This window comes from Notolabrus celidotus, chromosome 13 (assembly GCF_009762535.1).
Source record: "Notolabrus celidotus isolate fNotCel1 chromosome 13, fNotCel1.pri, whole genome shotgun sequence".
In the NCBI taxonomy this organism is placed as follows: domain Eukaryota; kingdom Metazoa; phylum Chordata; class Actinopteri; order Labriformes; family Labridae; genus Notolabrus; species Notolabrus celidotus.
In genome coordinates, this window is record NC_048284.1 from 6,490,068 (window position 1) to 6,506,543 (window position 16,476).

At 39.4% G+C, this 16,476-nt stretch overlaps 1 protein-coding gene and 1 long non-coding RNA gene across 2 annotated transcripts in view; one reads left to right on the plus strand and one right to left on the minus strand.

Moving 5' to 3' along the window:
- Nucleotides 1–16,476, minus strand: part of fndc4a (fibronectin type III domain containing 4a) — a 57,541-nt gene that overhangs the window by 35,855 nt on the left and 5,210 nt on the right. The window contains exon 2 of the mRNA XM_034698989.1: nucleotides 5,640–5,755. Within this exon, the coding sequence (XP_034554880.1) occupies nucleotides 5,640–5,755 (116 nt within the window). The remainder of the gene's footprint in view (nucleotides 1–5,639; nucleotides 5,756–16,476) is intronic.
- The window catches only part of LOC117823762, a 50,764-nt gene continuing 43,494 nt past the window's right edge, over nucleotides 9,207–16,476 (plus strand). The window contains exon 1 of the long non-coding RNA XR_004633489.1: nucleotides 9,207–9,403. This is a non-coding gene — a long non-coding RNA (uncharacterized LOC117823762). The remainder of the gene's footprint in view (nucleotides 9,404–16,476) is intronic.

Consider the following 16,476-nt stretch of genomic DNA (forward strand, 5'->3'; position numbering starts at 1 on the left):
AAGATGAGATCAGACTGAGTCCTGTCTGTAAGATGGGACTGGATCTTATCCTGTCTTGATGTTGGGTCTGTGTTAATAATAGAACATAGAGTACGGTCTAGACCTGCTCTGTTTGGAAAGCGTCTTGAGATCACGTTTGTTGTGATTTGGTGCTACATAAATAAAGATTGATTGATTCTATATGTACACAAAAAGCATCAAAAGATTTCTACATTTTGAGAAATTAGAAAAGTAAATTCACTCCCAGGCTGCCACTGTGACATTCAACTCTCCTATGGTTGCTCCGTTCGTCTCCCCAAAGCTGTCCCTGTGTGAGTTTCGTATGTTGACCCTTCTTAATATTAACGTGAGCGCAGTTTGAGTGAAGAGGACAATAATGAAGAAGTTACTCTATGTGGATCGTAATTAAAAAATCGGAGAGGTGAGGAGGTAAGAGTGGAGCCTGTCCTCTGCCTTCACGCTGCAGTAAACTGAAAAGGCTCAATGGACGTCGACCATAGCAGAGCTAACACCTGTTGTAACAGTAAAGTAACAGTGGTGACCTACAAGTACATTTTTAATTAAAATTTTCATAAAATGTAGAAATCTATTATGTTTCTTTACAGTCATGTAAAGCATAAAGCATATGGGGCGGCAGTAGCTCAGTCCATAGAGACTTGGCTTGGGAACTGAAGGGTCGCCGGTTCGAGTCCCAGTATGTACAAAGTTTGGCAAGTGGACTGGTGGCTGGAGAGGTGCTGGTTCACTTGCCTGGGCACTGCCGAGGTGCCTTTGAGCAAGGCACCGAACCCCCAACTGCTCGGGGTGCGCTGGTTGATGGCAGTATCCTCACTCTGACATCTCTTCCTAAGCATGTTATGTATACCAAAAAAACTGTATGTGTAGCATGTCCAAAAATAGCACGAGTGAAACAATTGAATTTCCCCCCTGGGGATTAATAAAGTACCTTTCTTTCTTATAACAATGTTAATGTTATCAAGGTCAACAGGTCTTATTATGCAGGGTTCCTTTGAATGGCTTTTTAATGCTGTCACTCCTTTTTGATGCTGTCAGATGATGCTAAAGCTAGCTATCAGCTACTCTCAGCTTCAAGGGAGAGTTCATTTTCTTTGAGGTGGGTTTGTATCAACATTTTTAAAAGCAAACTCAAGATCTACCTTTTTAGTCTCACTTATAACTGAGTCTTATTCTATCTTACCTCATTTACTTGTTATCAAGTTGTGAATTTGAGTCTATTTTAAAAGTCTTCTACTGTCTTAATTTAAATTATTATAGATACATATATAGTATTTATTCACTTTATTTTCAATTTGTATTATTTATTAATTTATTGTGAATTATCTCACTATTTATTTTATTATTAATTTTTGGATTACCTCTCAGCATTTAAATATTTGATTCCGTTTTACTTTGCTGTATTTACTTGTAGTGTAGCATCTTAGTTTATTTCACTGGTTTAATCTTTTAGAGTTTTATTATCTTATTTGTTTATTTTGTTCTGGTGAGTTTTATTTCCCTTCTTTAATTTTAACATCTTATTTTACCTCCAGTGTTTCCTCTTTAAGATATCATGAAAGGGTTTCCTCCTCTCATCTACAACTTCTGTTTTTTTATCATGTTCTTAACTTTGTATATGCATTGTGGGATGGGTTTGAGGCCTTTATTGTCTTTTTAAATTTAGTCTATTTTATTATTACTACTATTATTTTGGATGTTTTGTTTTATAAAAAGTCCTTTTCAAATAAAGTCTGATTGATTGAAGTCTGATTGTATGAGGCAGTTGTCAATAGTTCTTCCTGTGGATGCGTCAGTTCTTTCCGGCTTCCTTCAACAGACCAAACACCTACTTGTTAGGTTAATTGGTGACTCTGAACTGCCCGTAGGTGTGGAAGTGTGTCAGCCCTGTGATGGACCTGCCTCTCACCCTATGACAGCTGGGATTGGCTCCAGCCCGCCTGTGACCCTGAATATGATATGGATGGATGGAGGGATGTGTTGCAATCACAGGGAATTGTGTCAAACATGACAACCAGCAGGTAAAGATAGAAACTGTGATTAACAGCTGACGTGCACTCTTGAATTTGTGTTGATGTTATCACATATTCCTCCCTGTATCGTGCAGCCCTGCCTCTAACTCAGAGCTCTGGACTAACTCAATGTACGTGGTGTGGTATTTGCTGAGAACTCAAAATGTACTGTAAGTACTTCTGTCACTGACAACATTTTATTCTCAGTGTCTGAACTATATGTTTTATCCCGGTGCGTTCAAAGGTGAAGTACAGTTAAGTAGTAGAAAACGTATCCCAGGCGCACTTCTTCATCATCCTGATGACTGGCCGGATGGTGAGCCAACAGAAATTTAATGGGTCATTCTGGAGACTCGCTGCCAAACCACAAATGGCTTTGGCCAAAAATAAAACTGATGTGGTTTCTTTTTTTCATTCAGCTGACCTGTTTCCATCATCTTTGACTCACCAGGTGAAACTCTCCTACATTTATAACTTATAAAACAAGAACTTTTTTTTAAGTACGTGATCATTCACTTCATGTACGGTCACTTCCTGGTTGAGGATGGTGCTCCCAATGCCCTATGGGTGCATCTCAAAGCTCTAAACTGCAGTCTCCTCGCTCCTCGGCCGAACCGGAAGTACTTACCAACGCGCCATTTTAACTTGCGTCCCAAAGCTCTAAACGCTGCTGGAGGAGAGAGGAGCGAGGAGCGAGGAGACTGATCCGAGGAGGGACAATCGAGGAAACACGACAGCAGACTTTGCGGAAGTCTTTTCTCTGACAGACACGCCCCCTTATCGGATATCACTCACCGATTTGACGCTGCAGCGGCTCGGACTTAACCGGAACTTAACATCAGCTGAGTTTAATAACAGAGAAAAGACGGACCTTAAAACAGTCACTAAGGGTGCCCTGAAACAGATCATAAACATCCGTCGGTTTCTAAACAGTCTGTGTGTGATGAGCTGAGATTAAAAAGTGTTTGATGTGAGTTTTAAAAACAATATACTGATCGCAAAATCATAAATTCAACATTACAGAGGATGGATGTTATATCTGATTGTTTTTGTCAGATTCACTGTCTAATGAAATAGAGTAATAGAGTCTAACATCATTGATAGAATATATATCAATGATCAGTTATTCCTCCTGTTAGCTTCCCCATTTGTTCTCATTTTCTTCATGAAGGGAAGTCTGACAGTAAAGTTTGCCCGTTAGTAAAAACACTTGTTATATTTCCTGTCAGGTTAATAAAGTTTCATATGAGGCTGATCATTAATGAGCACGGGGTTTGAAAAGAGGTGCATGGTTTATATTTTCCCTTGAAGTAATAAATAATTTAATAATGAGGCATTTTACCGGTGAATCGATCCGTGATGCTTCAGGACAGAATAAACAGAGAGCTGATTCTCTTCATGTGCAGGTGTGTGTTAAACAGGTAAACACAGAGACAGAGCTCTGTCACTGTTTATATTTATCAGAGTTATCACAGTGAACATGTGTAGACACAAACAGCTGTTAAAGCCGTCATCACAAACCGACGTCGCTTCACGTGACGCTCCGGAGGAGAGGACTTCTCATTTCTCTAAATACAAATATCCTCTCTCCTCTCTCCTCTGGTTTCATTTCCTCGCATCTCTGGTGGGCGGGACTAAGACGCGAGGAAGAGATGCGAGGAAGAGACGCGAGGATGGACGTTTAGAGCTTTGAGATGCACCCTATGTCTTACCTGGTGATGCATGTGGACTGTACCAAGTGGGACTTTAAGAGGGGGGAGGCGTGAATGTTTTCCTCTTTGTTTTTTCTTTCTAACCAGCCACAGTAAAATGAATCACAGCTTGAAGACTTTAAAGAGTTTGTGTTTGTTTTCACTCCTTAAAGGAAAGATTGTCATGACTCATTTCTCACAGCTAAAGAAGTCTCTTAAATTTGACCCCTGCTTGTAATAATCAGTTTAACCAGGAAGTATTTAAAGCTACTGTTTGCTCCTTGTGTCAGTTTTGACAGTTGGCTCTGGACCCCTCCTTTCATGTGAGTTTCCCTATTTCTAATGATGTAGCAGTGTTGTTTGGATTATTTTGTTTCTTAGTGATGAGCAGATGAAGCCTTATGAAGCTTTGAGGCTTTATTTTAGTGCATGCCGAAAAAGATTTGATGCATTGAACCTTCAAACTCGGCAAACACAGCGACATCTGGTTGGTTATAAAACTTATGGCGGCCCTCTTTAATGACCACCTGAAGCACCAGTACACCAAAACTTTCCTTTCAGATAACCATGCCTTGCCACAACAGCCTTCATATTTTATATTTTTTACAGCAAAGATTTGCAGCTTTTGATTCAGCTGTTGAGGGGAAAGTTGAAGGAATCTTGATTTAGGGTGCAGAGCATCTGATTCTCCATCTTTTGCACCTCTTACTGTTCTCAGAGAGTGTTTGTCATATTAGGTAAGCCTTAATTGTGTCTTTTTCAACCTATTTAAACATTCATGCTGCATTTGAAATGCAAAAAAGGGCAATTTCACTGCTTTTTCACACATCTAAACCACATTAGTCCAGGTCTTGATCCAAAACCACACTTACACTTGACAGATCTCAACTAGATTAACCCAGAGAGTCTTGGGACCTTTCACCACACAGTTCCAGGTTTATGAAAACTTTATTCTACTTAAGGTAATGCCAAAAAGGGAGATTTTACTGCTTGTTACAGCTCTTGATGACATTAGCCCAAGTCGTGATTCAGAACTACTATCCCAAAACTCATCAGATGTGGACTAGATTATCACAGGCACGGTCAGAACTTTCCCGGCAAAGACGTTTTGAATATTTATTGGCAACATTTCATTATTAGATCTTCATCAGGCTAACAGTTTTGGTTCTGATGAAGGTCCAGGATCAAAATGTTGCCAATAAATATTTTTTGCATTGTTGGAAAGTGTGCAGGATTTTTGTAATTTGTTTTGTCTTCTTACATCTCTCCTATGCTCCTGTCCTATGAAGTAGAAGTGCAAAGCCTATACTCCACCTTTGAACAGTAAGAAGTGCACTTTACAGAATCAGGCGCTCTGCTCTGCACTGCAAGTTAAGATTCCTTTGGCTTTCACCAGCTGAGTCAGAAACTAACTTCAGACAGATGTGTTTCTAACATGAGTCTGGTCCTGCTGGAGGTTTCTGCCTGTTAAAGGAAGTTTGTCCTTGCCACTGTAACTTGCTAAATGCTGCAAAGTGCTCTGTTCATGGTGGATTAAGATGAGATCAGACTGAGTCCTGTCTGTAAGATGGGACTGGATCTTATCCTGTCTTGATGTTGGGTCTTTGTTAATAATAGAACACAGAGTACGGTCTAGACCTGCTCTGTTTGTAAAGAGTCTTGAGATAACGTCTGTTGTGATTTGGCGCTTTATAAATAATGATTGATTGATTGATTGTCTTTAAGCCATATGATTGAAATTTGTATAACAGTTTAGAGTCTCAATGTGATGCAGTTGAGTTTCACTAAAGATCAATCATGAAACATCGTGGTTCATTCAAGTCACGCTTTGGAGCGTCGGCTCGTCTTGAAATGGCTTTTGAAACCATGTCCCAACAACTCCCTCAGTCCCTGTGAATAAGAATGGAGGTTTAGGATTTACCTGTTGTGAGACGGAGAAGCCAATGATTATATCTCCCTCTGGAACCTCCCAGGATACTGTAGCGGAGTCTGCGCGCAGGTGCATGACGGACACATTGACGGGAGCTGGTGGACGATCTGGAACAGAGGAGAGAAACAGAAAGAGAGGTTGTCATTAACTTTCCCTGTTACTCAGGATATTACATTAACTTCACCATCTGTGTCCACCTGGGAAGAGTCAAGCATAGTGTTGGCACCCTGAACGCATCACAGGTGTTTGCTTTGAATTAAAAGTGAGTGTTGCTCTCAGAAATAACTCAGTCAGGGTGAACTTGGAGTCAAGAAGTCTTGTCTGAGTTAAGATCTAATTACATCAAGCTGGAACTAGTCTGAAAATGTGTTCACCTTTCTGCAGTTTTGTAGCAACAGTGGAGCAGATTTTGGTTTGTTTTGGTGTTGTGTTTTGCACACACGTTCACTCCTCCCTGATCCAACATCCTCGGTCAAATAAAGCATTACCCTGCAATCTCATCCGCCAAATCACACAACTACAGCAGCGTTGCTTTAATTACTTTCCATCACCCATTGCTAACGGATTAATTAAACTCAGGGATGGTAACATTTAAATCATTTGTTGCCTCATCATCGATGTGTGCGGTGTCCTCAGGGACAAAAATCAAATTAAGGCAATCTCAAAGGAGGCTACATATTAGACTTATTACAGCTGAGGCAACATTTGTTATACATGTTTTTAAAGCTGGGGTTGGTAATCAGATTTAGATACACTTTTTGTCATACTGGTTAAAATGATCTTTATGTCCTGATGGTAATCAATACATGATGTGTTCCTAAAAAAGAGTGGAAAAAAGCTGCTATCCACAGCCGGAGTAAACCTGGGAAAACACCAACCAATCACCGTTTTTTGGCTCCCCAAATTTTAAACCAATCAAATCCCGTCCAGCCGTTCTGCCCTCCTCCTGCGCGTACATTTCCCCGTCGTGCACTCCTCCGAATCCCCGTCTCCTGCCTCTACTTCCCCTGACTCTATTTACTGCCCCTCTCGCTCGTCCTCGGGCCTGTCCCCTCTGACCTGATGAGGTGCTTTGCTCAGGACTGTAGTCCGGATCAGAGTCTAAAAAGCTCTCACCAACAAGCAGAAGAATTAATGACGTTCATTAAGTCCTACAGAAAATATATATTTATTGTAGCGTCCGTCCGCTGTAGTGATGACGAGACGATTCGTGAACACGTTGAGTTTTAATAACCGGTCACTGTCGGCCGTGATCACGCCAACAAACAAAGCAACAATCAATGTTTGAATGAATGAAGAACTTCTCCTCTTGTCTCTCCTCTCTCCCACTCGCACACTCTACACCTCTCCTGATGCCTTCACTGACCGTCAACACTGTAGGAATTAAGAACATCTACACTGAACACGTTTAACAAACAGTAGAGCTGTTACAGTATTATATATGTGTTATAACTTTTCTCCTGATATCGTGTCATCGGTACAACTGGATAATGCTAGCATGATAGTTGTGAGTACTAACAGCAGCCATGTTTGTTTGTGTTTTTAACTTTCACTATGAGAATGTTTTGGTGAGGACCGGTTTTGAATCAGTCACGATCATATGGTCGAGAATCAGCGGCGCTCGTGCATGTGAGCTCGGGGGGGGGGCGTCGTTTTGGAGGAGCTCCAAGGGAGGAGGGGAGGGGTTAGACGGAGTCATGAGGAAAAGCTACATTCAAATTCATGCTGGTTTACCGAGACTACCAACCCTAGCTTTAAGAGAGACCTCAGTGTTTTTAAAAGTAAACTGAAATTATGGCTCAAGGAAAAACAATCATGTGATCATCTGAATGCATCAAATTAGAGACAATGAAATGTAATTTTAAATGTGTTGTTATTAGTGATGGACTGTGTTGAGTAGTCTATGTATTGTTTTAAATGCTAGTATGTTTTTTTTTTTTTTTTTTCGTTTGTATTGTACATTTGTTAACATCTTCCTGCCCAGGGACCACTGATGAAAATTAGCTTATAGCTAACTCTGGCTTGACAGTTTTTGTTTTGCATGGCCCCTGTCAAATAAACTAATAAATAAAATAAAATAAGAGGAGGCGATGATACTGAATCTGAAACTGTATTACACATAAACCACCAGACCACCAGAGCAATATAATGCAACCCAATACAACAGCTCAACCACAAGTTCTACTTTTAAGAAGCTTCTACATTTTTAATTATTGCTGTCATGTCAGAAAAGTAACAATTGGTCTTGATGTTTCTGTACCATGTCATATTCTTTGACTTCAATTTCCCCTTGTGTGGGAGTTTTCAGAAAACTTTATTGACAGTTGTCAAAGCTCCATCCTGATTTCGATGAACTGCTGTTTTTAACACTTCAGCATGCGCTTCATATTTTCAGACCAGAGGTTGCTGCTTGGTAGAGTAGAATAGAATAGCCTTTATTTGTCATTGTCAGGTGTACAATGAAATTAGAGGCGCTACTTTGGGGGCAGAGCTTTCTCAGTGGCGGCCCCAAAGCTGAGCTTGTGCACTTTAAAACGCTACTGAAAACCCATCTTTTCTCCATGGCGTTCAGTCCCAGCTAAGCAAGAATCGTTGGCTTTTTTACTTTTACTCTTTTTATTTCCTAAATTGAGCTCTTACTATTCTATACTCTACTATATTTGTGCATGATTATATTGTATTTTAGTAACTGTACAGCACTTTGGTCAACTGAGGTTGTTTTAAATGTGCTTTATAAATAAAGCTTGACTTGGTTGCTCCTAAAGGTGCATGAGATAAATACAAATACAATCAAAACAGGTAGAAAATATGTATAAAAGACAATATAAATACAGTAATAATATAAAAGAAATGTCAAATATATACAGTCAGGATGGGGAGGAGGTATTTGGGTTTAGGCGAGGGAGCTGAAAATCTATATTTTCAGAAGTTGACAGCGGCTAATTGGCAGCAAGATGTCAGACAGTGGTGAAAAGTAGCTAGCAATACGCTCTTAAAACAAAAAACAGGACAAGCTGTTGCAGATCTAAGACCGGCTGAGACGAGAGGAAAGATGGTGGATGCAGAGTCTTGCAGTATCCTGATTTTATCGTTGTAGTGGGCCGAGTATCATAACGTATCCCAAGTCACTCAGCAATTCCCATCCCTAATCATGAGAATTCTCCACTAATGCAAGGTTTTTGAGAGAAGGCACACTGAAAGTCTCTCTTTTTTTTCCTAGGTGTATTTTTTTATGGTTTTATGTCACATTAAAAGAGTAGCACAGTGGATACAGTAGAAAATGACCCACTTTGAGGATGACATCCTCTGAACATGGCGTGCGTGTTTTAACGGCACCTTTCAAATGTGTCAAGTCCAAAGTTCGAGGCACACGATGTGATTCTTCTCTCATTTACATGTCCAGTCCCTCTCCTTGAAATCACTTCATTTCTTCCTTGAGAAATCCGATATTTCTGATCCTCCCTCCTCCTCTAAAACCTCCTCGTCTCCACACTGACAGTCCGTCCACTCCAAAGTAACCACACTGTCCACTTCTTGTCCTCTTCACTCTGACAGGTTTACATCTCTTCACCCTGTCACTCCGCAGCCATCTATCATGATTCGATTGCTGGTGGACATGTTGATTGCAGAGTGGAGACAAAAGCTTGGAAAGCAAAAAAGCCGGGAGAGAAAAAAAAGGGGGGTGACAGATCTAATAGAGGGTCCCGAACGGCTTCACTGTCTCTCCGAAGCAATCGCTCTGTCCGGATGAAAAGGTGAGATGGGATTGTCCTGGCAGATGGGGACCTGGAGGCCATCCTCCGGGCTTTTGTCGTTAGCGCAGGTTTAATGGACTTTGTGTGCTGTCACTGAAAGTCACAGATGCGATGTGAGGCGGGTCAGAGAGTAGAGATGTGAAGAGCAGAGATAAAAAAGTACAGTTTCTCATCAGGATGATATCCGAGAAGAAAGACACAATAAGGATGAAAGAACATTTAGCAGCCGGCCTGTTAAAAGATTTCTAGTCACAGCTTTCTGTAAAACTTCACTTCAAACACTAATTGATGATATTACAGTCAATTTGTTTCCTCCACACTTTCATTAAAGGTGACATGTCACGCTTTTTTCATCAATATATATTGGTCCCCAAAACATGTCTTTAAAGTTTATGCTCAAAAAAACACAAATCAGATTTTGGTATGTCTGAAGAACCCTCTTCTTCAGCCCTGCTCAGAACGGTCGGTTTTCTCTCTGACCACGCCCCCTCAGGAAGTGGATATCCCCTTGGCTCTCCAGCACGTTGATCTAATGTTTACATGTTGGCTGAATATACACTGCTGTTCACAGACCCACGTTACTTCAACCCTCTGAATCTGATCCAGAATCTGATCCTGACGGAGAGGCGCCTGCAGCAGGACCTTTATGAAGGATTGGTCATAGATTTAGTGTTTCTTGTTGTTTTGTTTGTCAGTATGTCGACGTGTGTCTTGGTACACAGCTATGAACATGTAGCTATGTTGCTATGCTAACTAGCTCTAGCACTTTTCCATGAAAAATTTAAATTATCCACTAGATCTTCAAATCTGCAGACGTGGGGAGTAAAACCGACCTCTGCCAGAAAGGCAGCAGGACCTTTCTGAAGGATTGATCACAGATTCTGTGTTTCTTGTTGTTTTATTTGGCAGTATGTTGACGTGTGTCTTGGTACACAGCTACAGCTACAAACATGTAGCTATGTGGCTATGCTAACTAGCGCTAGCACTTTTCCATGAAAAATAAAAATCATCCACTAGATCTTCAAATCTGCAGACGTGGGGAGTAAAACCGACCTTTGTGTTAATTAAGACAGCCTACAACTACCATGCCTCCCTCCTAAGCTCCTTGTTAGCACTCATGTGTGCAGGGAATGAAAAACGGAGGAGAAGTTGAGTTGTATTTTATACAGTCTATGGGCTGAACAAGCTCCGAGCTCTGACTCTGTGACAGACCGGATATTGTTGTGACGTAACAAAAACATGGAAGTCTGAAACGACTCGTTTCACACACATTTACAGAAAGGTGTAGAAATCAAAACAGGGGCAGAATGGATTTTTTTCCTTTTTGGGGGGTTTGTAGACATGCCAGGGACACATATTTCAGGTAGCGAACCATTAAAAAGTCGATTTTGCATGATATGTCACCTTTAACTCACAAGGCACGTATGAAATAAGCCGTAACACAGTTGTCTTGAGACGACAGCCAAAGGCCTGAGCTGCACGAGGACAATATTTCATCCAAAGATTGCTCTTGAGAGAAAGACGGCAGACAAAATGATGAATCTAGGAGCAATTTCAAATGATTTGCTGTTTTCTATATCCTCCCTCTACTCAGATCTCCCCTTTCATCTCTCCCTCTCTCCGTCTCTCTCTCTTTGCTTCTTGCACTCCTGTTTTATCTCAGAAACAATCAATGATAGCCTTCGTGTTCAGAGCAAAAGGTGACATTGAGGCAGAGCTTTAGACCCCCCTCGGTCACCTTCCATCCGTCTCCTTCTTTTAGCCCTCGTGGCGTTATAATCCACCGCAGGTTTCGAGGTCTAACACAAGCAGAGCGCTCTGTTTCACCCATAGATTGCTTTGTGGAGGAGAGCGATTGAGATGAACAAGAGCGCAGCTTAATGCAAAGCCTGCGCTTAAAGAAATTGATGTTGAGCGTGGAGAAAAGTGGGCTCGGTTGTTGGTCATGCAGGTTTCAAGAGGTGAAGAGGTTCCGCTGTCTCATTTTATCCATTTAATGAGAAGCTTTTTATGGCCACAGGTGCGCTGATGTGTGAAGATAGACGTCGCGTAGGTTAAGAGTGGGGGCAAGTCACATATTGTAGATTTTGTCCTTGATCTTTGGAGAGCTGCAGAGAAATAAATCACTCAAATCTTTACAATAATGGTTTCTGTGTCCTTCTGCATCAGCCATGTCTAAGTTACTGCTAATACAGTGTCAAAAACCTTTCATGTTTATGCTAATGAGCTTATAATTGAATGTGTTATCATCATCACAACATGCTGGGACACTAATTGGCTGAAAGCGGCATGTTCCTAATGAACTCTCAGATGAAGAATATAGAAGGATTACATGTTTTTATCTCTGTCTCATTATAAGTCATCCAAAGATTTGTTCTTGCAGCAGCATCATCCCCTAAATACATAAACACTCAGTCACAAATAACGTGCATATTCATTTGTTTAGTAAGAATAAATCTGCGTGGTTATCGGGTAAACACTCTCAGCTCCAGATTGCTGTCAGCCTGTGTTGTTTGGCTCTCACACACGCTGCTGAATCAGGTGCAACATTTATCTAAGACAGGACACCTTCATTCCTCTTGCAGCTCATTGTCCTTTAGGTAATGGGGGTCACAGGCAGACACGCATGGGCAGAAAATCAGCCAGTAACCATGATGCATGGTCTGCGGATCATTTAGCGGCGGTGGAGCAAGTGACAGTTCAGCTGAAGCTGGCCATGCATCATCACTAATGTATAAGCGCCCTCTTTCTGTATGTTGTTTCCATTTTGGCGGTCTAACAGGACAAGTTCATTCTCGCTCTGAGGGACCGAGGTCAGATTGTTTCTGTAGAGATCTTTATCATTCTAACAAGATATTTAACAATTTATTCAAGAGATTTTTTTGAAGTACTTTCTATTGAGTTTAAGATATTTTCACATTGTAAACATTTACACAGTATTTCAAGATTTTTTCATAAATCAAGGTATTATAAAAAAAATAATCATGCTATTCCAAAACATCAATAACATTTTAATATTGTTATATTATTTTAGCACACTTGAAGATTTTTGATTATTTTTACTTTTTTTTAAATATTTTTTCCAAGACATTTTTGTCATGTAAGATATTTTTATTTTTAAAGATTATTTTATTTAAAGATGTTTTTCAAGAATTAAATCATATACAAATGTTGAATGATTGTTTGTTGTAATTGCGCAAGTAAACTTTAAGATTTTTAACTTTTTTTACATTAAGATATTTTTCAAAGACATTGTTGTAATGTAAGATCATTTTAAAGATTATTTAATTCAATATTTTTTTAAGAAGTAAGCTACTGCAAGAAAACAATAACATTTCAACATTTTATATTATTTAAAACACTTCAAGATTTTTTAGATATTAAAAAAAAAAAAAAATCCAAGACATTTTTGTCATGTAAGATATTTTTAAAGATTATTTTATTTAAAGATGTTTTTCAAGAATTAAATCATATACAAATGTTGAAATGTTATTGTTTGTTGTAATTGCTTAAATAAACTTTAAGATTTTTTATTTTTTTTTACATTCTAAGATATTTTTCAAAGACATTGTTGTAATGTAAGATAATTTTAAAGATTATTTAATTCAATATTTTTGTCAAGAAGCTACTGCAAGAAAACAATAACATTTCAACATTTTTATATTATTTTAGAACACTTCAAGATTTTTCAGATATTTAAAAAAAAAAAAAATTCCAAGACATTTTTGTCATGTAAGATATTTTTAAAGATTATTTTAATTCAAGTTTTCTTTTTTTTTTACAAAATACATGAATTCTTTCAAGATATTTTAGATATATTTTAACCATTTTTTTTATTTTAGTATTTTGGTTATTCCAAGATTTATTTATCATAAATATATTTTTTTTAATTTTTGTATCATTTTAAAATAAATTCATGGCTTTCAAGATATTAAACATATCTTAATTTTATTTAAATATTTTAATCTTAATTTAAAAAAACCTCACACTATATTAAAATAAATTTTAAATTAATTTGAAATGTTATTGCTTAAAAGTTTTTCAATTTATAATTTGTAATACTCACAAACAGGCAATAAAGCTGTAACCTTCAACTGATATTGTATTTATCCACCTAACTGTTTCAGCAGCTCATAATAAATCAGAAAAAAATGTTGTTTTTTTCACTGTTGGATGATGAAAAGACAACAGATGATGTGACTCTCTAATATAAATATTTTGTTTATTGTAATGATCCAATCCTCTTCCAAATGTTTGCCTGCAGTTTGTTTGACTTTCCCCTCTACAGCAGTAGGTGTCATTGTGGATACTTCAATATTTGTTGTTGGCCACGTGTCCTGAGTGAGCCCACTCCACAGAACGGGTTACGTAAGATATGAAATCAAACAGCAATAGGTCACGGTGTCCGAGGCGTGTGTCAGTGCAAACAAATGGTAAGACCCTCTTGGGATGTGGGCGCACTGCCAGGATGAATCATAGCGTAAAGCCAAAGCCCAGCACATTAGCTACTCCCCATCAAACCTGAGTGCACAGAGAGATAGTGAAAGTGCGGGTGGATGTCTGAATGGCTGATGAGCCACGTGGAAACCAGCCCAGTTTGAATTTGTTAGTGAGGAACGGACACAGCATCTTCACTTTTGTCCTCTATATTTGCTTGCAGGGCACATTTGCTTGACTTCCCTCTGATTTACACCTGGTTTGTTTTTATGGTTTCTCATACTGAGCAGCATCAGGGTAGAGATTTATTGGGGATGTTTTTTTATGTTCATACAATAAAAATTTCAGATTCATCACAATCTATCATCTTGAATAACCATGACATGATTAAATTGAAATAGAAAACTGAGACGTGAGAAGAAAATTGGAGATTACATCCCCAGTCAGATTTACCGGGAGCATAATTTGACAGATGACATGGCTTTCCTATTTTGGTGTTTCTGGGAGCGGATGCCGAGCAGTGTGATTGCCTGAAGAAAAAGCAATGAGCAGGTTTGAATGTAATGCAAATCTAAAAACTTGTTTTGTGCAACTGATGAGCGTTATTGAATGATAGCACCCATGAGCAAATACAATGCACCTAAAACAGAGAATAGACATTGGAAAAAAGGAACATGGCCACTATTTCAAGTCACTGGAAACTGGTTCAAAAGTGAAGTTGACTGAACTTTAAGACCAGATTTCACAAGGACAGGTTCACAAGATTCATCACCATAGACTGTATAAATAATGGACGTAGTATCTGTGATGTCACCCATCTGTTCCTGAGCGCTGTTCTGAAGCCAATCGTCGACGGCAGCCATATTGGAAATGCTGAACTCATCCAAAAGAGTGTGACGTAAAGAGGCGGGGTTTGAGCCTCCTAGCCAACAGCTATGTGTTCCCATCTGTCAGTCAAGTCAGTCATGTCCTTATTTGGGCAAAGCTCTTAGAAAAAAATTCACCCCCCGTACAGTGTGTGGTGATAGTGAAATTAGCAACGTAGACTGAAGCCGTTTTTTGAACCAGGCTGTAAACATGTTTATTATTGCTGCAAAGATCGTCTTTTTAGAATGGCTGTGTATTTGGTTTCTGGTGTTTCTGCAGCCAGCCTCAAGTGGACGCTCGATGAACTGCAGTTTATAAAACTTCTGCATGGGCTTCATATTTTGAGACCTATAGTATAGTACATATAGTTAACAGCAGTTTTAAAGTGGCATCTCTTGTGTTTTGCTGCTATACTGAATATATTAAGCTAAAGGGCATCACTGTCCAGGGAGCGTCCAGGTTGTGATCCTACAGCCCACTACATAAAAGCCTGAAGCACTTCTATTATTGACAACATGATTGCTCAGTTGACCAAACACGCACATCCATACTACAGCTGTATCAGTAATGCACAACAAATTCACTGTTTAACTTCTTTGATCTCACTTTGAATGATTTTTCACAACAGAAATGATAAATGCAGGTTTACAGCTCATGTACTCAGCAAAACAAAGTGACTTCCTCGCTGTTACTTATATGACCAATATGAACTTGGACCAATTGGCAATCTCAGGTCTTAAAATATGAAGCCCATGCAGAAGTGCTAAAAACTGCAGTTCATTGAGTGTCCACTGGAGGCTGCTGCAGAAACCACATACACACCCATTCAAAGAAGACGATCTTTGCAGCATTAATAAACATGTTTACAGCCTGGTTCAAAAAACAGTTTAGGTCTGAGTAACTAATTTCTCTATCGGCACACACTGTGCAGGGGTGTAACTTGTTATTTTTCAAGATATTAAACTCACTAGTTTTGCCCATATAAGGGCATGGCTAACTTGATTGACAGGTGAGCACCCTGTAGCTGTTAGCAAAAAGGCTAAAGGCCCGCCTCTTTACCTCACACTAGCTTGGACAAAGTTAGGTTGTGTTCAGTATTTCCAATATGGCACCTGCCAACGATTGGCGTCAAAACAGCGCTTCAGGAACAGATGGGTGACGTCACTATGTCCATTTTTTATACAGTCTATAACTCGGACACGAATGTGTGCTGCCTTCCCACCAGCTGACTACTTCATTGACATCACAATAAAACTCCCAAAGTTGCATAATTCATCTGGCTTTGTTCACATTTAATAAGCAGAGCAGTCAGGTTTATGAAGGTTGCTGACCCGTCTTGTTATCCATCATATTTTTTGCCTCTAAGCAAGTGACAGGTTGAAGTGCTGCTTATAATGTAATCCTGATAGATTTCTAATAAAGCCTTGCTCCCTGGTGAGATAATATATTCACCAACATCTCATAAATAACGGAAATAAACCACAACAGGTGCCTTGAATTTTGATGCATTGCCCAGTCAATCTTCAAACAGCTTTATCTGGATGTGTCGTGGGAGTGTAAATGTGCTTCTGTGCACACACACACACACACACACTGTGAATGTTTGTCACACAGCTCCTCACAGGCCCCCGTGTTGCAAATCACTAGCTAGTTGAGCTTTCAAGCAACAACGTGCTGGTTCAACTCAGCCTGACTGTATATTACCTTTGAAGACTATCTTCATGTTTAATCATCAAACACTATCCCCCTTCTGATATCTGGCCTTTCTC